The 23,353-nt window shown below is 41.5% G+C and overlaps 1 protein-coding gene across 1 annotated transcript in view; it reads left to right on the plus strand.

Moving 5' to 3' along the window:
* Positions 1-14,797, plus strand: part of NF1 (neurofibromin 1) — a 293,241-nt gene extending 278,444 nt beyond the window's left edge. The window contains 2 exon segments of the mRNA XM_021704331.2: positions 756-972; positions 12,578-14,797. Of these exon segments, the coding sequence (XP_021560006.1) occupies positions 756-972; positions 12,578-12,720 (360 nt within the window). The 3' untranslated portion in view covers positions 12,721-14,797.
* Positions 14,798-23,353: the final 8,556 nt, after the last annotated feature.

A 23,353-nucleotide genomic window follows, 5' to 3' on the forward strand; every position in this document is an offset into this window, starting at 1 on the left:
TTGTTCATTTTTTTCTTTGATTGGCATTAGTAGATCTAGTGCTACATAAATGTGTTTTTAATTATTCTCTCTATGTATGGTCCCTCCAGATGGATTGAGATTCCTTGAAGGCAGGACTTCTGTTTCTTCCCTGCACAGTTCCTAGTGCAGTGTTTTAGATACAGGGGTGCTAAGTCAAGGTGAATTATCTAAATCTTATTCTAGTTTTAAGAATTTGGTATTTAGTTTTTTATTTTGTTCAGTTATTACTGAACATCTCTTGATATGCAAAGGCTATCATTTAAAAAATGGGCCTGAATTCCTAGAAATATGTATATCTTGCAGGAAGGTTTGTAGTTTGACTGCCAGTAACCCTCTGCCCTTCGCAGTGCTCAGGTGGGCTCAGTCGGTTGAGTATCTAAATGGCAGCTGGTATGATGATCCTCTGCTCATTTTCTCTGTTTTGGAAAATTGACTTGACATCATTGCTGATGGTTTTATTGTCTCAGGATTAATTCAGTCTTTGCCTTTGCATGGCTTTCAGTAATTGCAGGTTCATCTGGAAGCTCTAGGTGTAAGCTGAAGAGTTCCCAGTTCTAAGTCCCATGGTAGTCTAGAAATACTATGCCACCCCTTTTTTTAATGCTCTCTAGTACAAAAGAAGAAAAACAGTAAATTAAGCTCAAAACAAAAATTGAGTTAATCTTTTTTGGCTTCAAAGGGGATTTACAGAAAAAAAGAATGGAGCTAAAATAATTTCCTATTTTCCATTACAGCAAACACAAATCCCAGACTATGCTGAGCTTATTGTTAAGTTTCTTGATGCCTTGATTGACACGTATTTGCCTGGAATTGATGAAGAAACCAGTGAGGAGTCCCTCCTGACACCCACTTCTCCTTATCCTCCTGCAGTGCAGAGCCAGCTTAGTATTACTGCTAACCTTAACCTTTCTAATTCCATGACCTCACTTGCAACTTCCCAGCATTCCCCAGGTTAGTAAATGTAATCTTTATATAAATTTGAGCAATAATATTAATATACCAACATCAGGAATTCCCTTGTTATCAGGTTATAGTAGATTTTGCTCCTTTTTATCATGAGGTTCATCTTACATTTCTTCTTTACCTTATGGCTGACTTGAATTTTGTTATTCTGTAAAGCTTTCTACTTTCAAACAGTTACTCATAAGATAGTGAAATGTTTAGAGTGTTCACATAGTGTTCTAAGGTTGATAAGTTTTTAGAGTTTGGGCAGGAAGAGCAGCCTCTAAGGTACCTTACCCTGTAAGAGAATTAGAATTCCCTTACTAGATACACTAGCCTTGCCCTAAGGGCTTCTATGTCTATGGTACAGCATACTGTATCCAAAAAATACACAAATTATGGTAGTACCCCATGTCCCTGTTGCCAGCAACAACTCAACCATCCAGAGACCAACCTGAAAATCTAGGAAAATCAACAACCAGAGAAACGTCATCTCAAGTAAATAACATCTTAAAGCATACAAACGTATTCCTTACCACAGAGTCATTCTTAGCTCCATATGGGAGAAGTATGCCAATGCAACATGCAGCTAAGAGGTGGATACACTGAGAAATAATAGCTAATAGCCTGAGTAGGGCTGAGATACACACGATGGCAGAAATGGCAACCTGTAGGCTTCTGGGCTCATTCAGTGTCAGAGTGAATGGTTTCCTACAACTCTGGTTGACCCTAAAGGTGTTATTCATTGCAGAGCTGATGCCACTGTATGTGATGATGACAGTGGGTAGTGAGGGAAAACTTCCATGTGGTCATGTTTTCCATTCAGAACGATACTCTTCTAAAATGGTAAAAATTTTAAAAAGGTTTTGTGTTTAAAGTTCCATTATCTGAAAATTTTACTTATGAGGCACCGATGTATAGTTACTGTACATCATTCTGTTTTAGGTGTTAACATGGATTTTCTTTTTAAAAGTCTAGTAATGTATTACAACTGTTTTGTGATGTTCAAGACACATAAATAGAATCCCCGGTTTATAATCCCAATTTTGCATGAATATTGAAACATAGTTTTGAAGGCCTGAAGAACTTGGCAAATATAATACCCAATTCATATTACAAATGATTGTATTAAAATAACTATATTCATCTGTTAAGCTTTCATCAACAACAAAGCTTTGGTCAGCAGAGGAAACAAATTGTTTGGTCCAGCATTTATTTATCAATCCCCTTACCACACCTAGTCAGATTCTTTTTTTCCTCCAAGAAATAAGAGAAATCTGGCCAGCGTTTCTTCTGCATATAACCATGTTCATTTGCCCTCTGTCACTTACTCCCTAGGACAGTGTTTCTCCAACTGTGATCCCAGACCAGCATCAGCATCATTTGGGAGCTCACTAGAATGCAGATACTAGAGCCCCAGCCCAGATCTCCTGCATAAGAAACTCCAAGAGTGGGGTCTAGCCAGCAGTCTGTTTTAATAAACACTCCAGGTGATTCTTACACACACTAGAGTGTGAGAAGCACTGCCCAAGGGTATGCCTGTGATCCTGCCCCATTATCAGGATTTCAACCATTAAAGCCAAGGAAAAACTTAAAATGTACTTTCTTCTAGATATTGCAGCCACTGAACTCTTTCCCCCGCCCTCCCCGCCTCCAAATCTTGGCATTTTGGAGCTAAGGAGGACTGTAGAGATCGTTTAGTTCTGGGCTCACCGTGTTGAGTGTGATGGGGAAACTGGGGTTTAGAAGAGCTAAGGTAATTGCTTTATCACACAGTCCTTATCCAGAACCGGGGCCAGTGCTCTTTCTACAACAGTCATCACCTTCCATATCTGTGATCTGTCCGTCAGCTTTCTTCCCTTCCTTTGTGTCCCTGTTTCTTTGATTTATTTGTTTATGCATTGCTGTCTCATTACTTCCATCTGCCTTACCCTAAGTCCACCACTCCTTTTTTCCACAGAGCTCTCTGTTTTCTGCATTACTTGTTCTTTATGATGTTAGGGACAATTAGAAAATTCATAGACTCTGTCTATATTTGCCCTCTTGTTTTTAAAAGTTTGGTTTATTTTAATCAAACTTTTGCCTCTTGGGCAACTAAAGTGGTGTTAAACCTGTCAAAATGATTATTTGTTTTTATATTAACTTTTTTTTTTTTAATACCCAGACTAATTGTTAGGGAGATTTCTGCCCATCTTTGCCCACTGACAGAGACCATAAAATAACCAGGTTGAAAACAAAGGTAGCAGTACAGGTCCCCTTGCTAGTTGATTACTTGCTTATATCCTGTGTTGGTTGTTTAAAAAAAGAGTCCTATCCTGCGACCTCTAATTTAGAATTGTTTCTAAAAATCAGAAAATAGTCTATGTGGTTTTGGTTACAGTTTTAAACCAATTGGGTCACTTCTAGTAGTTCTTCAGATGGCTGCTTGAATAGACGACCACAGCCTGGAAGCCTTTGACTATTCTCAGAGGAAACTGAAGCTTTAAAAGCAGTAGAATTAATTAAGTAGAATCATGGTGCTCAGCATTTCCTGGTTCTGAATTGCAAATTGTGTGTCCTCGGTTTGCCAGGTTATTTTACTACATGTTTTTGGAAAAAGGGTTTATCTTTTCAATAGTGACTTCACTCTCATATGAAACAAACCCATTTGTATCTCTAAATTGTGGGCTTATCTCCATGAAAGGATCCTGATTTATCTATGTATCTAATTACTGTGCTTTTGCCATTTGCTATTATAGAATACCTCTTTAGAGTTAATACTTCATTTGTAATTAGGTATACTGCTTTATATCTTTAGCTACATGTAATCTTATATTCCTAGCTCCTCAGTTCTTTATGAAGCTGAGTTTGCTGATATCAGAGGGTGGAAAGAAGTGATGAATCTTATTCAGGTTCTCAACTCAGCCTAGCATTTCAACTTTGCTGTTTGGCTGTATAAAAATCAAAATAGGTCCCTGTCTCCACTCCCATCAGCCAAGTCCCACGCAGAAGTATTTATTTATTTACTTATTGCTTATTTATTTTTAAAGATATTTATTTAGAAAGCACACAAGCATGGGGCAGGGGCAGAAGTAGAGGGAGTGAGAAAGCAGACCCCGAGCTGAGTGCGGAGCCCAACGCAGGGCCTCTGTCCTATGACCTCGAGACCTAGACCCGAGCCAAAATGAGGAGTAAGATGCCTGCCCAACAAACTGAGCCACCCATGTACCCCCCCCCCAACCCCAAGCAGAAGTATTTAAGGAAATTTCAGGGGCACCTGGGTGCTTCAGTTGGTTAAGCATCTACCTTTGGCTCAGGTCTTGATCCCAGGGTCCTGGGATTGAGCCCTGCGTCAGGCTCCCTGCTCAGTGGGAAGCCTGCTTCTCCCTCTGGCTCTTCCCACACCCCACCCCCACTTGTGCTCTCTCTCGCTCACTTTCTCTCTCTCTCAAATAAATAAATAAAATCTTAAAAAAAAAAAGAAGAAAGAAAGAAGGAAAAATTTCATGTCACTCCCTGAAGTGGAGCACAAATGTGGCTTGCCGTCAGATTACCCAACATTAATCTGTGCCCAGTCTCCCGAGCTTTAAGCGGGTGAAAGCTCTGTTGCCCTATGTCAAAAAGCAAAAGTCACTGATCTGCATAGAGCACAACTCTGCTGCAGACTTTCCTTGTCAATGCAAGACTCTGCTTACTAGGTCTTTGGTACTTAGCAGGATCAGCCACTAAGCTGTATTTTCTTTTTGGTCACCAACCAGCATTCTGTGCTGTCAAATCAGCTAGATAAGAAAGAGATTCATGAACTCCCTCCCACTCCCAAGCATTAAACCTTACTTAAATAATGTAGTACTTTATTTTTGGGGGGTAATTCATCAGCCACCAGCTTTTGAGGAAGTGTTGGTCACTTATTTACATAAAGCAATTGTCTCTGAAAATGCATTCTTCTTGACAAATTATCCTAGCTCACTTGTCTATACCCTTAGCACAAGGAGGATTGTTTTCTAAATCTGTATTTTAAAATGTGTAGATGACTGTCTTCTGACTCCCTCCCTAGTTGAAATTGAACTTGGCATCAGTGGGGCTGTCAGTGGAGTTCAGTGCATGTAAAATTGTATTAACCTTTTAGCCAAATGAACATAAAACTCTGCCTCTTCAGATTTTCCCAAATGTCACTAAGAGAACCCTGTAGAGAATCCATAAAATTTACTCTCTGACATATAAGAATATTCCGAATTGATTTTGTAGTCCCCTGTTAGGTCCTCATGTTAGCTGAGCTGGACATGAATGGAAGAACCAGGATTAGAGCTAGAAAAACCAGGCTATCCACTTAAAAATACTGTGTGTTATGGCGCTCTCTTTTGCTTAAGGCCAAGCCATGAGTGGTCCTCTTAGGTAATGAGCAAGGAAGCCTTTTTAAAGCCATCATTCTGAATGCTTTATAACCTCACATGCAGTCTCCCTGCATCCTCTACATGTTAAAGAGCAAGTATACCAGAAAAAGAAATCCAGTTGGAATTATATGGACTTAGTACTCATTAGGAAATTAAATAGTGAAATGGAAATGTATTAAATTTTAATTTATACTCTGCCAAGGTCTCCTAATGTTTTTCACACTGTAATTTAATTCAATAAACATTTGAACACCCATTTTGTATGTGTACATTAGGTAATCTGGGACACTTAAAGATGAGAGAGACCCTGGTCACCAAAGACTTGACAGTTTTTGCCTATGGATCTCAGTATTGGGTTTTGAGCTAAAGTTTTTACTTCCTTCTAACAAATTCTACATGTATGCAAGTTCTTTGATTTAAGTGCAAAAATAATACTACTGTGCTCTGTAGAAAATAACCAGAATTCCAGTTATTTATCCTACAGAGAATCATTGTTTACTATATGCCAGGAACTCTTTTAGACCTAGGGAAGCAGGGAGCGAGTAGCACATGATACCTGCCCGCAGATGGATTTCAGGGTCAGAGGGTACACAGACAACTATGACCTCCTTTGTGGGGCTTGTTATGTTGTACTTCGTACTACAGAATATTCTGATGAATCAGAGGGACATTTGTTTGGAAGACAATAAAGTTACGACAAAACTTTTATAACATATTTTTGACCTCAAGAAAATGTGAGGTGTGTGTTACAATTTTTTGAACAAAACAACTATGTGATCTATTTTAAATGTTTTTTACTAGGGAAAAAAAAATCTTCCCCCTTTGATCAGCTTATTTTACTGTTAGCGTTGGAGGATGAATTTTTTAGAGCAAAAACCTGTTCATTTGAGGGGTTTGTTTTGTTTTGTTTTTTTTATAGTTCACCTCTTCCACTTTATTTTGGGACTGTATCCAAGCCTGTCAGTTATTCAGTCACTTTGCTTCTTAAACGTAGACCTTTCCCCTGGGAAGCTGGGTGGATCAGCTAGGAGTGCTGACAGCTATGTGCACAGTGCGTCAGAACCGTTTCTACTGAGCTCTTAGTAACACTCCTGATACGTTCACCAGGTTTCAAATGTCTCCCTCTTAGAAGACACTTAAAGGCCTCTCTTTTGAGCCTACTTAAAATCTCTGAAACAATTTTAATGTTTTGGGGAACTGCATATGGTATCCCCAGACCTTTATTTGGTATTAATTTTTTTCCATCTTTTTCTGCGTTATTATTACCCTGTATTTAAGGGAGAAAAATAATTTTTTTTAAAGATTTTATTTATTTTTTGACAGAGACAGCGAGAGAGGGAACACAAGCAGGGGGAGTGGGAGAAGCAGGCTTCTCGCTGAGCAGGGAGCCCGATGCGGGGCTCGATCCCAGGACCCTGGGATCATGACCCCAGCTGAAGGCAGACACTTAATGACTGAGCTACCCAGGGAAAAAAATAATTTTAAACTGAGCAATTGCTTGGTGTAATTTCTTAATGTTTCATTTCATTTTTTAGTTTAATTCTTGACTTAAAATTCTTAATTCTAAAGAAGGTGGTAAAAATACCTATCTGTAAAATTGTAAGTTCTAACATTTATTTAGAGTATAATATTTAGGAAATTAATGGTCAGAGTTCAAGAATTCAAAACAAATTTCTTCTGAAAACCAGGGAACTTAATAATTGTCCAATATCTACTCATATTTTACCCTTTTAAAAAATCTTGTGGACATCACTCACTTTTGTTTTTCCTTCCATCCTGTGTTTGTCAAGCTTCTCTGCCTTGCTCTAAGTCAGCAGTTTTCATGCAGCTGTTCCCTCGTCAAGGTACTCTTTCCTTCTGTCATCTCTGCACGAAATGCCGCTTTACCCCACGCTCATCCCAGGCACATGGCATGAGACTTCATTCACTGATCCCTGTCAGCACAGTTTGGCTTAGTACCTGAGGCACTTGTAAAACCACCGCTTTAAGGTCTGGAGCTCACTGGCCCTGTAGCGCCGTGCATTCTGGGTCCATGAATGAGCTGCTTCCACTCCCCCGTGAACACTGAACATGCAGTCCCAGCCCCGGGCACACACAAGCCGGCGAACAGGAAACCCCAGAGAGAGTTAATAGAGAAAGCAGGATATGTGCTTTGAGGAAGAATTTTAGCTTAGGAAATACTTGTTTTCCCACAATATAAATCCAATCCCAGTATTTCCTTAGAAATTAAAGCTGGCTATGTACTCTATCACCTATGTTTAAAAAAAGGAATATGGTCTTTAGTTAGCTCTAAGGACTAAGAAGAAAAAAATGCGATACACTTCTATCTAATTTATAAAAGCTGCCTTGTCTTCTTTTACTCTTCTGTGACTATTATACAAAAAGATTAGACCAAATACAAAAAGAAGTATTGGCAACTGATGAAAGTACATTAGAAGTTTTGTTAATTCTTATAGCTACAGTTTGTATATCTAGCTTAAAATACAAATATTTCTAAGCACATAATTAACATGTCTCCATGAAGGTATTTACTGTACCATAAGAATAAGCTATAGTTACCTTTTCTTCTAAGATTTATTATATTTTGTGCTTGTTCACATTAGCTTAGGTACACATTCTAGTGTGAAATTCAAGTCCTTTGCATTTGTTCTAATACTCCTTTTAGTACGTCACTTGGTCTTTTTTATTTCAGGTATTAGGAGCATCTTGATTTGTGTAGTAATTAGTTTACCTATGTGCAGAAGGTCTTCACATGGATTATCTTATCTGAATGCTCTAACAACCCTTTGAAATAGGCACATCTACTCTTATCCTTAATTGACAGATTAGGAACTAAAACCAAATTAGGGTCTGATCCCACTAAGACTCCAGCCTGGGTCTTCTGACGCATTTGCATCCATTGTATGTGACAAATGAGCACTCTGGTTTCCCTTCTCATATATGTCCTAGGACTTTTCTGACAGGTTTGCCATAGTATAGTTGTAATCAACTAAGCAACGCAGAGTCAGGTAACCTACCAGCGCTCCCGTACAGGTGGTGTGAGATTTGAGTTATTCGTCTTTTATTTTTGTTGTGTGACTTCTCACAAGTCACCTAACCCATTTTTCTTCAGCTTCTGAAGAAGTGAAAGAGAGTCCATCCTTTTATTATTTCATGAAAGTATTAGGTTCCAGTTTGGGAAAGGCATTTTGGTGTTTAAAAATTAGGTGAATTTTTAAAATGAAGTGGTTTATTATTCATCAGGCTGGATCTATCCCTAGTTGTCAAAATAAATAAACTTTGATACCTGCCTTCAAGGAACTCATGTTCGAGCAGAGGAGATAGACATACAACTTCAATTAACTATCATGCACTCTAATCATTTTTCCCACTTGATTTACTAAATTCTGGCCAATAACACCTTTTATTTAGGATTTCATCTTCTCAGGAACCACCACAGTTCATTGAAGCATAATGTTTATTAATGCACCGCTGTAGAGAATTTCAGCTTCTTCTGTCCTGCATGTTTGTAACTGGCTGCACATTTGACCACAGCCTCTGTGGGAGAACTTAAACTAGGAAATCAGGACCACAGAAGTTTTTACCTTTGTTTCATTTAGGTGGTGGCCTCGGGGTTTATATCACCTCATGGGGTTTTTCTGCTTTTGTGCCTACTGAGGGTCAGAAGGGTGAGCCAGTACTTAGGGGCCTAAGAGAGACCAGAGTACAAAGCCTCAGAGAGGCAACACCAGGGTCTGCTCCCTAATTTAAATTATAGCCCCTACCAGTGCAGGGTGGATTCTGTCTGCCTTTGAGCAGTCTGGCTGACCATCTGAGAGTTCTTCCTATGGAATGCTAAGACCAGATCCTTCACTAGTGTGTTAGAGAGGTTTCTAGATTTCACCGAAGAGGGCAAAAAGAAGGACTGCTGCCAAAACTCTCAAACGTGCTAATTATGCTTGGAAACAGAAGTGGCAGAACTGGACACTATGATTGCTGCTTCTTACCAACTTGGCTTCTCCAAGATGCTATACCTTGGTATAAATATAATGCATTTTTAATGGATTTTTTCCCTTAAAAATGACCCTCCACGATGTTTATGTCAGCTTCTCCTTTGATCTTTAAAGTAAAACAGCTTTGCTGTGATGTTGAGAATCAGTTATGCCACATTTACCTGTGTGTGATTTATAGAGTTGGGTCACTGCGTAGGAAGAAAACACACATACAAAAACAAGAATTGAGATGAAAATTAATTTGAGAGTGGAAGTAGGACATCAACCTCTCACAGAGCATAGAAGCTTTTGGCTATAAGCGATGGGCCTAAGTCAGTGATACTCTAACATTTTTTACCAAAAGGAACACGTGTTCATTAGGAAAACAATTACAAAATTCAGAAGAATAGAAGAAAAAAATCACCCATGATCCCACTGCTCTAAGATAATCACTGTTTATTAACATTTTAGTACATCTTCTTCTGGTGTGTTTTCTTTACATAGTAGAGGTCCTCGTATGTGTAAAACTTTATACCTTGCTTTCTATCCTTAACATTTAACAGGAAATAAATAAGGCTTTTAAAATTTTATTTAGAGGTCTGAAGGTTATTTGCTTAACAGAAAATAGAATATCCTTAGTATTTCTTTGAAGAAATCTTCACCATAGTGACTTAATCTATGTGACCCCAACTTCTGTAACTTTAATTCTTAAGAATATCAGTGGGCAACAGGCCCTTGTCCTGAAACAAAAGCATTGCCACCTTGCAGGGTAATGACTGCTTTCTCCCCCGAGGGAGTGGAGTCTCATGGTGGCAAGGCCGTGTCACAGGTGGGCACACAAGAACAAGCCCCAGGGTGGCAGATTGCTGGCAGAGAGCCACAGTCCCTCCTCGTGGTGGGCCACACTGGGCGCCTCCTGATGGCTGTCTTCTAGTTGTTTCAAACCCTTGTCTTTTTAGAGAACCCACATGTGGAACTGTGGACTTGAACTTGTAGGCCACATGCAGATTTAAGGAAATGGAAAGTCAGATGCACTAAGTTCATGATAATTTCAGATGGAGGAAGCTAAAAAAATTTTTTTTTTCTTTTCCACACCCTGGAGATCAGGGGTTGTTGCATGCTTTGAGGCTCTGAATTACAACAGTGATCACATTTAAAAATGGAAGCATTCAGTTCAACCAATATTTACTGAAAAAGATACCAACTAGATCCTACCAGAAAATAAAAATGAATAATAAATGATCTTTGCTTTTCTAGGTGCTTTTACTGTCATATAGGAAATAAGATGTATACACAGGTTGTAGTAGCAGAGGCAGAATGTAAGAAATATAAGTGCCACCTAGAAGCAGGGAGAGACAGGGGGAGACAGTAGCTTTGGCAGGACGCAGCAGAATGCATCGTGAAGGAAATGGAGATGAGGAAAAAATGGGTCGAATTTCTCTTGTGGAGACTCAGGCAAGGCAACGGAGAGAGCGTGCGCTACATGCACCACAGAGCTCAGGGCACGCTGGAGGTGATGAGCAGCCTCCTTTCAATTTTGTTATTTTTCTTAAAAAATCACTCTGGAGAAGATGCAAATAAATAGGCAGAAGAGAATAAAAATCATCCAGAGTTCTGTTAGCCAGAGAAAAGTTCTGTGACCATTGTGGTATCCTTTCTTCCATTCATCTTTCCACACACATGATTGAAATAGAACAGATTTGAGATGCCGGTCCACTGTGCTTGGCTCCTCAAGAGGTGTGGTGGGCGTTGTTTAACTACATCCAGCCCCTAGCCCTGTGCACTTTTTCATAGAGAAGCACTAACAAATGCCCACTGTTCCTTTGATAAGTTCTAGACAGCAAACCTTTTTGAGCCTATGGAAATGTGGCCACGTGTCTCTAGATAGATGCCTTACACTCTGAATTGAATGCAAGGCTGAACCTAAATGATGTGTGGCTCCTAGAAGATCATCACAAATCCATTTCCTGCTCTTGAGCCAATAAGTAGATGTGTGGATCTGTGTCCATTTTCTATAATGTAAATACTTTTTGACTTAAAATGGTGCTTTGTCCCAAAATGAGTATTTTTCCTTTCTCAGATTTCATGTTTATTTTAAATTTCAAATGGTATGATAAGAATAAGGTAAAAATTACCTGAATTAACGCCATCCAGAAGTAACAAATTTGGCAGATGTTTTTCTGTATGTGAGATTTTTTTTTTTCCTTCAAAATTATGGTCATCTTTCTCTATCAGTAAATATCAAACAGTACTTGACGTTTTGATATAAATTGCTAAAGTGCTCTCCAGCTTTCTGCTCTCCCACCAAGTTATGCCACAGGTGGGTATAAGCACTAATTATTTTGGTAAATTTTATTGAAGTGTAACAGAAAAGTATACAGATCAAGTTTACAACCTAGTGAACTTTTAAGAAGTAAACACTTAAAAATCCAACATCTGGATCAAGAAAGAGAACATTACCAGCACCCCAAGAGACCACCTGCCTGTCCCCTTCCAGTCACTGCTTCCCTGGGATAACCACTCTTCTGTTACTTATCTAATTTGCAATCTTTATTAATCGAATGGGCAAAAAGTATCTTGTTTTGGTGTTTTGTTTTTTTTTTTTGCTTCTGGTTACTTTTATGAGGTTACTGCTTGGACTATTTCTAAAATTCACGGTAGGGCCCAATTTTTGGAGGTTAAAGTCTTTCTCCATGAAAGAAATGAATGACATCTCTTTTAGGTGCAGAACATGAAGGGATTTGTCATAGTTGAAAATGTTAAAGCAAAGATTCTACAATATAACCTTTGTCATATATTATTTTCTCAGTAAATATTGGAGATCCTTTGGGACAGGCACTATGATTAAAAAAAAAATAAAGTATCTTCATTTCTTTGAAATGACAAATTTCAGTATCTTCTGCAACTGGAGAGTATAGTAAGGATATGTGGCTAGAAGCTGACCTCTGCTGGAAGCTTCTGGTATAATGTGGAGGAAGGAGCCCTAGTCTTCCCTGGTGGCTGCTAGCCTTCATTCAGCTCAAACCTGCCTGCCTCTAGCTTTCCTTTGCAACTTCTCAGTTTTTTTTCTCACGCTATTTTTCTGCTGTGATAGCAAGTTTTGCTTAGCAAAACGTGACGTTTTCTGTGTGGCAAGGTCTTTGTAAACATCCTAGCAGTTGACTGTTGAAATATGGGAAAACAATTCGCCAGGTTGTATCTCGCATCTGCAGCATGAGATTCAGGCCTGGGGTGTGAGGAGGGGGAGTAACGGGCTGCTCTGCTTCTCCCCAGGAATCGACAAGGAGAACGTTGAACTCTCCCCCACCACCGGGCACTGTAACAGTGGACGAACTCGCCATGGATCCGCAAGCCAAGTGCAGAAGCAAAGAAGCGCTGGCAGTTTCAAACGTAATAGCATTAAGAAGATCGTGTGAAGCTTTCTTTCTTTCCTTTTTCAAACAGACTTAACTCACACGGGCTCGTCACTAGTGACCCCTTCACCACCGTGCTGTGATGCTGCACTTCATGTTTATAATGAGCCCACCCACGTCTGCCATGTTGCCAGATGATCAACTCTTGGAAGCATTGCCTAAATTTAATGCTGCTTTTTCTTTTAACTTTTTTTTCCTTCTACTTTTGGTGTGTCTGGTGTAAGCAGGTGTTCAGAACAACTGCAAAGAAAGTGGGAGGTCAGGACGCTTGCACTGAGAACATCCCAGTTGTGAGAGAGGATGAATTCTCGAATACTGCTACCACTGACCAGCTATGAAAGCCATTTGCACAGAGCTCTCTGCCTTCTCTGTTTCCCCTTCTTCATCATACAAAGTAAAGTGTTAGTCTTATTTACACACTTTTCAAGATAGAAGTTTATGGGAGAAATAATACTATAACCCCAGTATGTTTAATCTGACTTTTAGCTGTGGACTTTTTTTTACCTTACAAAACTAAAGGAACCATAGAGGTCAAGCCTCAGTGACTTCACACCATAAAGCCACAGGCAAGGTACTTTGGGGGGGTGGAGGGATTTAGTATTTTGTAATGAGTTCTTAGGAAGTACTAACACTTGAGTATTAGCAATAATTACAGGAAAATAAGCATAACCACGTATATCTTAACATTACCGAATTAAGCGATGGGTTCTGAGGCCTTATCCAAACTCAGTCATCCAAACTAGTTTATTTTTTTTCTCCAGTTGATTATCTTTTAATCTTTAAATATACTAAAAGTTGTTGTTTTTTGTTTTTATAAGCCAAAACTATACTAAGTATAGTAATTATATGTTTTCCCCCTCCTCTCTTCTTTGCTAAATAATTCTGAGCAGGGTAATCAGTGAACAAAGTGTTGAAAATTGTTCCTTGAAGGTAATTTTCATAGATGTTTGCATTAGCTCCGTAGCAAAATGGAATGGTACGTGACTTTTAGAGTAGCTGATGCTTTTATTTTGTTTAATAATTTTACCAGAAACACAGAGTATGGTGTATATTATCAAAACTTTCTTCAATAACATGTATTTTAAGTGTCTTGTAATCTTCTCCCTCCCCTCCAAAAAAATCAGGAATCTCTTTAGCAAACATTGGGGTTCTATTTGATAGAATTGCATTTAATCACTGTGAAAGGACTGGTCAGCCTGCATTAGGATGACAATAGGGGACCTTAAGAGTTGCTGCTATACTGAAACGGTATGGATTATCATGGTGTTGGAATTTCCATAGTAATGCAGATCCAGTTTTTTTGTGGTACCTGCAGTATGCAGAATGGTTTGACTTCAGTGAGCATATTAGTAGTATCTGGATGTTCCAATTTAGATCTAAACCATATTTATTACAAAAAGATATTATCCCCCTACTCCCAGGTTCCCTTTCTATGTTCCAATGTAATGGCTTGGGGAGGGGAAAAGACACCCGGGGAGGGGGTGCTTCCTGTGGTGCTGTTTCATGAGTGGATTTCAGTAAATTAAATTCCACAGCTAAATCAATAAATAATGGTACATTGAAGTGTTCTGATTTTAATAATACAACACATTTCACATTTATCCACACAGTAACAATGTAATATGTTAATGTAAATAAAATTGCTTTTGATATTCAGAAATAACAAGAATTTAATTTTTTTAATTGGTTTACAGTCTGGGAAAAGTAAGAACCATTTGCCAAAATAAAAGGAAAAAACTTTAGTATTAATAGTTATTTTGATGTAGAATTGTTGGAAAATATTGAAGACAGGTGCAATTAACTAAACTTTTGTTTTTAACTATTGTAGAGGCTGCATTAGGGTAGAATGTTCATAGTAACAGAGCAGCTAGGACTCTAAAGACGCTGAGACGAGAATTGAGTTTAGAAACAGATCCTTAATATCCCGATGCCAAGCTGCTGTTAGGTCTTGGTTCTCCCGCAACCCAGTGCTTCTGGGAAGGTGTCACAACTTCTTGGATCCTGGAATAAAAGGCAGATGTGAGCCTTTAATCATTGTGGTTCCATGTTTTTCCTCTTTGTTGGTTGGTTTGGTGCATGTTGGTGGGTGTTGTTATGCTATTTTGCTTCTCCCATCAAAATAGAGAAACTGCCAAAGGTTTTCTGTTAAAAAATAGTGATGTTTCCATAACAAGTTTTCCAAGGTATGCTATTTCTTAAATTTATTCATTATTTCCCTCCAGTGTAATGAATGGAATGAATTCACTTGAAGTACCTCATGAAATGATCAGCGTTGCACAAATCAAAATTGAGCCTTCTTTGAACTGCAAAAACCCTTTTGACCAGTACATCCTGGAAATTTGAAAACCTACTAAGGTTTAAAATTTACCTTGTTTAGAGAACTTCCGACTTTTGAGGAAAATCTAGCTTTCCAGGTAACTAAAGTGAACATGAGCTAAGTCTCACCAGTATGCTTCCCCTGAGAAATGAAACACTTAGGCTTCATACGATGATCTGCACGAGAAATCTGAAGTTCAGAGCAGGTTTCCCATTTTGCGTAATCCAATGTAAGTTCTATACAGAACATTAGAAGTCATTTGTTTGGGGTTTGTGGATGTTTCCCCCTGATTTTTTTAAAGAGGCAAACATAAACTCATCACGTTTTCATTGTACATAACCCACCTGTTTTATCACTGCTCTAGTCTCAGGAGTGGGCCCTTGTTTGCCAACACTGAGAATACGGTTCACTGGCTTTGGGGAAAAGTGGCGAGGCTCTGTCCTTCATCCACTCGACTAACATGTTCATTAGTGAATGCCAGCCCTGTGCCGGTCCTGAGCCCGGCTCTGAGGATGCCACCCTGAGCGGTCAGCTGCCACCCCCACAGGATGAAAGCTGGCAGCCCTCCCTCCTACTTAGTGGGTTTTAGGGTTTTTCAGTTTGTTTGGCCTTTGTTTGTTTTCTTGTTTTGTTTTACACCCCTCCCAACCCTCCAGGCATAATGAGGCATGTCTTATTCAATGTTATGCAATGGACTTATACAAAAATTCACTCTTCATGTCAGCCACACAATTTTTTTTAAAGCAGTATATTCACCTGTAAATAGTTTGTGTAAAATTTGACAGAAAAGTATATTTACTACACTGTAAATACATGTGATGATATATTGTATTATTTTGCTTTTTTGTAAAGCAGTTAGTTGCTGTACATGGATAACAAAAATTTGATTATTCTCGTGTTAGTATTGTTAACTTCTTCCTGCGACTGCGTCCCATCATTTAAAGAAAATGCTGTGTATTGTAAACTTACATTTGTATATGGTAACTTCCTCTCCTTTCCATCTGGGCCTAGACTCTGGCAGTTCCCTCGTCTACAACCTTGTTAATATTGTATGCCAGCAGGAGAGATACTGCCCAACAGTCAGAACCGATCATTGTAGGGGAAAATTGGAGCACTCCATCTCAGATCACTGTTGTTCCCCACCCCATCTTCCTCCCTGTGTATGTACTCCACCCCCCCTTTTTTAAGTAAACTGGAAATTCAATCTGCTCTAAGATGTGGGGAGTTGTTTAATTTCTTCACATGCCTCAGCTCCGTTTTCACATTCCCCCCACCACCACTCTTCCTGATCTTTTGAAACCTCAAGCCCATTTCCTTTCTTTTAAGGATGCCTTGGGTTCTCCCTCCCCCAGCCCGTCCGTGGGAAAGACCTTTCTATTTCCAGAGCCTCTCTAAACTAGAAGTAAAATAATCTTGGTGAAATGTGTAGGGGAGGAAAGAGCTTTCCTCGAGCCTCTTCGGGTCCCTGGCTGGGTCTGAAAATCAAACGGACAAGGGACAGCCCAACAGAAGAGAAGCACACAGCCCAGATGCATTCTGTTTTCATACAAGTTTACGTGACACAGGAGCCTTCCTCAGAAAATGAAGACCTGGAGAAACCGTTAACCCTGAGTGTTTCTGTGCTAGGTCTGATGAAGAGTGGGCGGTCGTGGAGGAACGTGATAGGTCCGAGAGGATGAGGTAAGTGTAGTCAACCGGGGGGGAAGCTTAGCAAGGCCCGCGTGTTGCCATTGTCTTATCTTTGGAGATAAGGACGCTTCTCTTTTCTGGGCACAGGGAGGATGCCTCTCACAGGAGGGTTTTCTGTCCGGTTTTCAGGGCAGGGACAAGGTTAGTGCATGCCTCCACTATTTTCTCGGACTCCTTCAGCTTAAAATCTTCAATATGCCAAGGTGCCATATTTTGGGGTTGCATGTCCTGAACCCATCATCAAATGCTTTTTCACAACCTGCCAAGCTGAGGGGTGACTTTGTTCTCTGGGATAAGCTGTCTTGACTTCTTTTAACATGAGCACTTAGAAATGCCAGGACACCCCGAGATTGAGCAGTCAGAGGGCCTTATGTTAGCACCCCACAGTTCAACTTTTCAGCTCTCCCTCAACAGACTCTGTCATGACACTACACATGTAAACACTGGAAAACACTTTCTCTGGCTCAGCTTCCACGAGCTTTACTATTTTATTTACCCCATTATGTGGGCTACTCCCAGATGGAGAAAGAATCCAGCCTAAACCCTGTAGCCCGGACAGAGCTGGGCCTTAGGAGGATAACGGTGTCTGGCATTAAATAAAAGACTATAAAACACCATGAAACCGATTCGTGCTGGTCCGTTTATGGCAAGACTGAGAAAGCAGGTGTACCTCACCTGAAGAGCTTGCTGATACTTCTTGGGCCCATCCCAAACTTCTGAGGCAGAGCCAGACTCTGGGATGGGGTCCTGGGAGGGACAGACAAGGTTTAAAGCCTCTGGGTGCCCAGGCATAATGCAGTTAGCTGTCTTCTTCCTGGGGCCTAATGCATGGTACCCAAAACTAGGGATGCCTTTGGGGTAATAACCCCGTGGACCGCACCTCTCCATCCCTTGACAATAAGCTCCTTGAGGACATGGACCATATTATTTATCTTTTGTGGGGACCCATGTCCATTTTTCTTTGCACAGACTTTTGCTTTCTGGGACACCCTCAGGGACTTGAGAAATAACCCAGAAGTGTGTCCAGGCGGAGTTCCGTCTAGTGAGCAGTTGAAAATAAGGTAATAGAGAAGGTAGCTGAGGCTGGGGATGACCTGGCCCAGGGAGCACAGGGAGCAGAACAACATCGAGGCAGAAAGCAGCACACCAGAAAAGAGATCCACTCATTCTGTTCTTTATTTTCCTCCATTCTTTTGTCCCACTTTGGGCAATGCACCCTAATTTTCTACATTTTAACTCCATAAAAACATGCCTTAGCCCCAGAACAGCAAAACTAGGAGTACTCTGTATCTTTGAGTCTGGCGCAAAGTCTAAGTAAAATGAGAAATTGACGGCAAGGGATGCTCTCTTTTTTTTTCCCCTAAAGATTTTATTTGTCAGAGAGACATGGCGAGAGAGGGAACACAAGCAGAGGGAGTGGGAGAGGGAGAAGCAGGCTTCCCGCTGAGCAGGGAGCCCAATGCGGGGCTCGATCCCAGGACCCTGGGATCATGACCTGAGCTGAAGGCAGACACTTAACAACTGAGCCACCCAGGTGTCCCAAGGGATGCTGTCTTAACAATTTAGTAATCTGTGGATGGAAGGCAGAGAGGAATGAGGTGATCTATGCTTTAAGCAAAAACCCCAGTACCACCCCGCATACTTATTTCTAGGATTCTACAGGAGACAAAAAACAAAAACAAAAAAAAAAACCAGTTTTTTTCATTAATAAAATAGTCAATTTCTGAGTTGGCAGCATTCATTCATTCATGGAGGAAGCATTTATTGGACCCCTTGTTTTCACAAAAGAACTCCGGCATAAGCACCTCCTGGAAATAGCTCTGTTCAGGCACTTCTTTTTCTTGGTTCTATAACAGCTTCTCGTGAACAGTGTTGTGATCAAGCATTGCTACTCCCCGGGCTAGACTCTGAGCCTCCAGCTACAGGGGTCGTGCTTGCTCAAGGTACTCAGCAGAGGGTTGCTGAATAACACTTAAGGCTCTCCATTATCAGGGAACTGTAGAAATAGATATAATAGAAAAAAGGACCCCATTCACAGTAGCAATCCCAATGCAAAAGTCCCTACCAAAATGGAGAGGACCTATGTCTATGTAATAAAGGCCTATTAAAAACTATAATCCAGGTTCTCAGATTTCACATTATCAATGAAATTTCCAAAATGTATTTTGTCAACTCATGTGTTTAGAAAAAAGTAAAAAAAAAATTTTAAAGTCTTTTTATAATGGAAAAGCAATTTCAATCCCAAAAGGGTAGGGAGAGGGGGAATTCTTTTAGAGGAATTAATTTTGCTTTATACAAAAGTCACTGTGTTGTCATCATTCTCCTTCCTCTGTTGTGGATTCAGTCCACCACAACACTGCTCAGCAGGCTGACGTGTGAGGGGCCGGCCTGAAGAGCTGAGGAAATGGAAAGACAAACCACAGACCTGGGTGGGGAAACTGAGTATTATAGAGTTCCAGGTCTTCCCAAATTACTGATTTAATGCACTTCCAATCAAGATCCTAACAAATGTCCTAGGGTACATCTTGGAGAGTAAACAAGCATGGCTAAGGGGAAAAAAAAAAGTGTAGTTGGAAACTTAGATATAGAAATTTTTAAGTATTTAAGACTGATAATACAATTAAACTAAATAGAGTGGAACAAGCAAAAAGGTCCTAATTGTACTATAGTTAAAAAAAAAAAAAAAAACCCCAGTAACCCCCAAATCTCATTGACATAAAAGCCACAAAAACTCATTTCCCAACTTGCTACATGTCCACCACTGGTTGGTAGGGGGCGATGCTCGCCCAATTTCTAGAGCTCCAGAGTGCCTAGGTGCCCGCAGCAAAGGACTGGTCAGACAGCAGAGGGAGAGCTCAGGCAGCCCGGCCCAGTCTCTCCCTGGGATGATGGAAATGTTCCATTATACATACTGTCCAATATGGTGGCCACAGCCACACGTGGCTGTAGAACACATGAAATGTGGCTATTGAGACTGAGGAACTCACTTTATTAAATGTAAACAGTTACAAGTGGCTACTGGCTTGGACAGCCCAGCATCTGAAGGGTCTTGCATTAGTAATTACAGGCCCAAGGGCAGACGTGCCAGCACGTCTGCTCAAAGTCACTGCTAGAACTTGGCACACTGCTCCACAAAATAAATCACAAGGATCAGAAAAAGCTATTCTTCACTGTCCAGAAGGACAGCTAGAAATGTCAGCCACGAACATCAATAACTCACAATAGGGAAGGACCGTGTAAGCTTAAAAGCAGTGGAAGAAATCCTAAAGGTTATGCTTAAAATGTCCTCATGTCCAAAGAACTCACACCCGAAATTTAAAGGCCAACAAACTAAGAAATTGCTCTCATTAGAAAGAGTTCATTAAAATCAACTTTGAGAAAAGGCCCACAAAGGGGGAAAAAATGGGCAAAGGACATGAATGGCTAATCCACAGAAAGGAAATACTGTACTAATTGCTAATTACTATACGATGAAAAAGTTCATACCCAGTCAGCAAAAGAATGCCAATAGAAACAGTGAAATATCATTTTCATCTGCCAAATTAGCAAAGACATCTAACTAATACTTGGTGCCGGTCAGGAGAGAAGTGTGGACTTGACATCACCTTTCTGTACCACTAGCCTTAAAAACATCCACACTGTTTGCCCGAGTCATACTGTATCTGGGAATCTAGCCTGGAGAAATAAGTAATCAGAGTGCTAAGACTTCCATCAAAGTATTATTTATAATATCAAAACACCTGGAGACAACCAAAATGTTGGCTCAGTTATCTACATTCATCCAGCACTTTCTGGAAGCTGACAGGGCCTCCTTATGCAGCCTTTTAAAGTGGGTTTAAAGGAGGCACTTGGGTGGCTCAGTCGGCTGAGGCTCCAACCCTTGATTTTGGCTCCAGTCATGAACTTGGGGTCCTGGGATTGAGCCCCCTCCATTCTCAGTGGGGAGTCTGCTTGAGTATTCTCTCCTCTGCCCCTCCCCCTGCTCATGCTCCCTCTCTCTCAAATCTTTTTTTTTTTAAATGGGTTTAAAGAATATTTAAATTTGGGGATGCCTGGGTGACTCAGTCAGTTAAGCGTCTGCCTTCGGCTTAGGTCATGATCCCAGGGCCCTGGAATCGAGTCCCGCATCGGGCTTCTTCCTCAGCAGGGAGTCTGCTTCTCCCTCTCCCTCTCCCCCTGCTTGTGCTCTAGCTCTCTCTCTCAAATAAATTTTAAAAATATATTTAAAAAGAATATTTAAATTTGAAGGAAAACTTCCAATAGAGTCAAGAGCTTAAAAACCGTGTATGAGGGTTGATCCCAAATTATGTTTATATATGTGTACATATATATTGATAGAGTTTATACATAGATGTCTAGAAGACAAAAGCTGCTTCTAAGGAGTGATCTTACCTCCCCTGAACAGCAGGGAGCGCAGGAGAATCTGGCCTCTCCCCAGGGAGGCAGATTGATGGAGCTGCGGAGTCCTCTCTGCAGCTTTGCTGTTTGCTCCTTGGGCTGCCCTTGCTGGAGGCCAGGCTCCCTGGTGGAGCCCCCTCTAAACATGGCCTGGCTGGCTCAGTCGGTAGAGCATGTGAGTCTTGATCTCAGGGTCGTGAGTTTGAGCCCCATGTTGGGCATGGAGCTTACTTAAAACAAAAAAACCCACTGCACCTCAATCTGTTCCCTAGAGGCCTCCGAAGGGCTCCACCCCAAGGTGACCATCCTGTGCCCCCATGCCGTGTCATTCTTGGGGGGCGGTTCCCAGCAGGAAACCTGACACACTCCCTAGGCCTAAATCTCAGCGATCCTGGTTTGTCCAGCCCAGCTCCCAGCCCCCACGCCCCTCCCAGATGTGTGTTCCGCAAAACGGGGACACCTTAGATTTCTGTTTTCTTCGGTTTTTAAGCTTCTCAGGTAGGGGTGGCGGATCAATAGCTGGGGCTTTAGCCTAATGCCTGAGATTTTACATCAGTCACTCCAGGCTCACCTGCCCCAGCTCCTGCCCCAACACTTCTGTGTGGGAAGGAGCACCAATGGGGGCCAAGAGGCCCCCTAGGCCAGGGTCCCGTCTCTGCCACCAAAAAGCTTTGTGATCTTGGGCACTCACTTTCCCTCTTGAGACTGGGTTTTCCAACAGTCAAGGATTGAGTTTGGATCAGACAAAGGGGTTGGTGGGCCGGTGTCCCCATCCTGACAGTCTCTGGCTCTCTGATCACCAGGCCTTTGGGATAACCAGGATCCCTCCTCCTGTGACAGTTAGGGTGGGCTCAGTTACCCTTCAGTAACAAATGGCCCTACTTCACCCAATCTCACCTTTATTCCATGACCCAGGCTGACAAGCATCATCTATCTGGGACATTGCCAATCCCATGGCAGGGGACAAGGAGACATGAAGAACCATGCTTTGGCTCCTAAGTCTATCCATAAGTAACACTTCCTCCACATTTCACTGGCCAAAGCACATCACACATGGCTACTTTTGAGTTCCATAGAGCAGAGTGTATGATCCCCTGAAGGGAGGGGCCCCAGGGGGGAAGCTGATAATTAGCACAGCAACACCGCCTGCCATTTCCCCATTTATTGAGCCCTTGTTAATATCCCAGGCATCTTCTGGGGCATCTGGGTGTGCAGTCGGTTGGGCAACTGACTCTTGGTTTCTGCTCAAGTCGTGATCTCAGGGTCATGGGGTCAAGCCCCGTGTCCGACTCTGCACTCGGCTTGGAGTCTGTGGGAGATTCTCTCTCCCTCTGCCCCTCCCCGCCTCAAGTAAATAAATAAATCCTTAAAAAAATATATTCCAGGCACCTTGTGACATGAGTTTCAACTCCAAGATGATGATTAACTAGAGAGCCGACCAATAGAAAGCACTATGTGCACCAAACATTAGTCCGTGTTTACACTAGTATTTTGTGAGAATACTGAGGTGGGAAGGTTCACATGATCTTATTTTGTCTTTACAACTCTGTGAGGTAGATAGGATTATTCCCATTTTAGAGGTAAGAACATTGAGATTAGGGAAGCCTGGGTGGCTCAGTCAGTTAAGCGTCTGCCCTCGGCCCAGGTCATGATCCCAGGGTCCTGGGATCGAGTCCTGCAACCGGCTCCTTGCTCAGTGGGGAGCTTGCTTCTCCCTCCCCACTGCTTGAGCTCTCTCTCTCTCTCTCAAGGTCACATGGCTTATAGGTGGCTGAGACATGATGTGGATCCCAAGCCCTCTGAGTCTGAAACCTGTACCTTTTTTTTTTTTTTTAAGATTTTTTATTTATTTGAGAGAGAAGAGAGAGCCCAAGCAGGGGGGAGAGGTAGAGGGAAACGCAGACTCCCCGCTGAGCAGGGAGCCTGATGCAGGGCTCGATCCTAGGACCCGAACCACCCAGGAAACCTGGAAACCTGTATTCTTGGCCTTCCCATCACATTCCTCCCACAAAAAGCAGCAGAATCCCAGGATGGGCCTGCCAGACTCCCAACAGTGCAGAGTATCTGCGGGCCTGCTGGAAGTAGGAGGATGTCAGCAGGTGGCATCCCCTGGTGCTGACCAGGTTGTGGTCCCGGGCCTGGCAGGACCAAGGAGCCTGTGTGTTCTGAGACTTGCAAGACAAAGGCCCCTGGGACACATTCGCTCTCAGTCCAACTCCCCAGCAGAGACAC

This window comes from Neomonachus schauinslandi, chromosome 15, assembly GCF_002201575.2.
Source record: "Neomonachus schauinslandi chromosome 15, ASM220157v2, whole genome shotgun sequence".
Taxonomy (NCBI): Eukaryota; Metazoa; Chordata; class Mammalia; order Carnivora; family Phocidae; genus Neomonachus; species Neomonachus schauinslandi.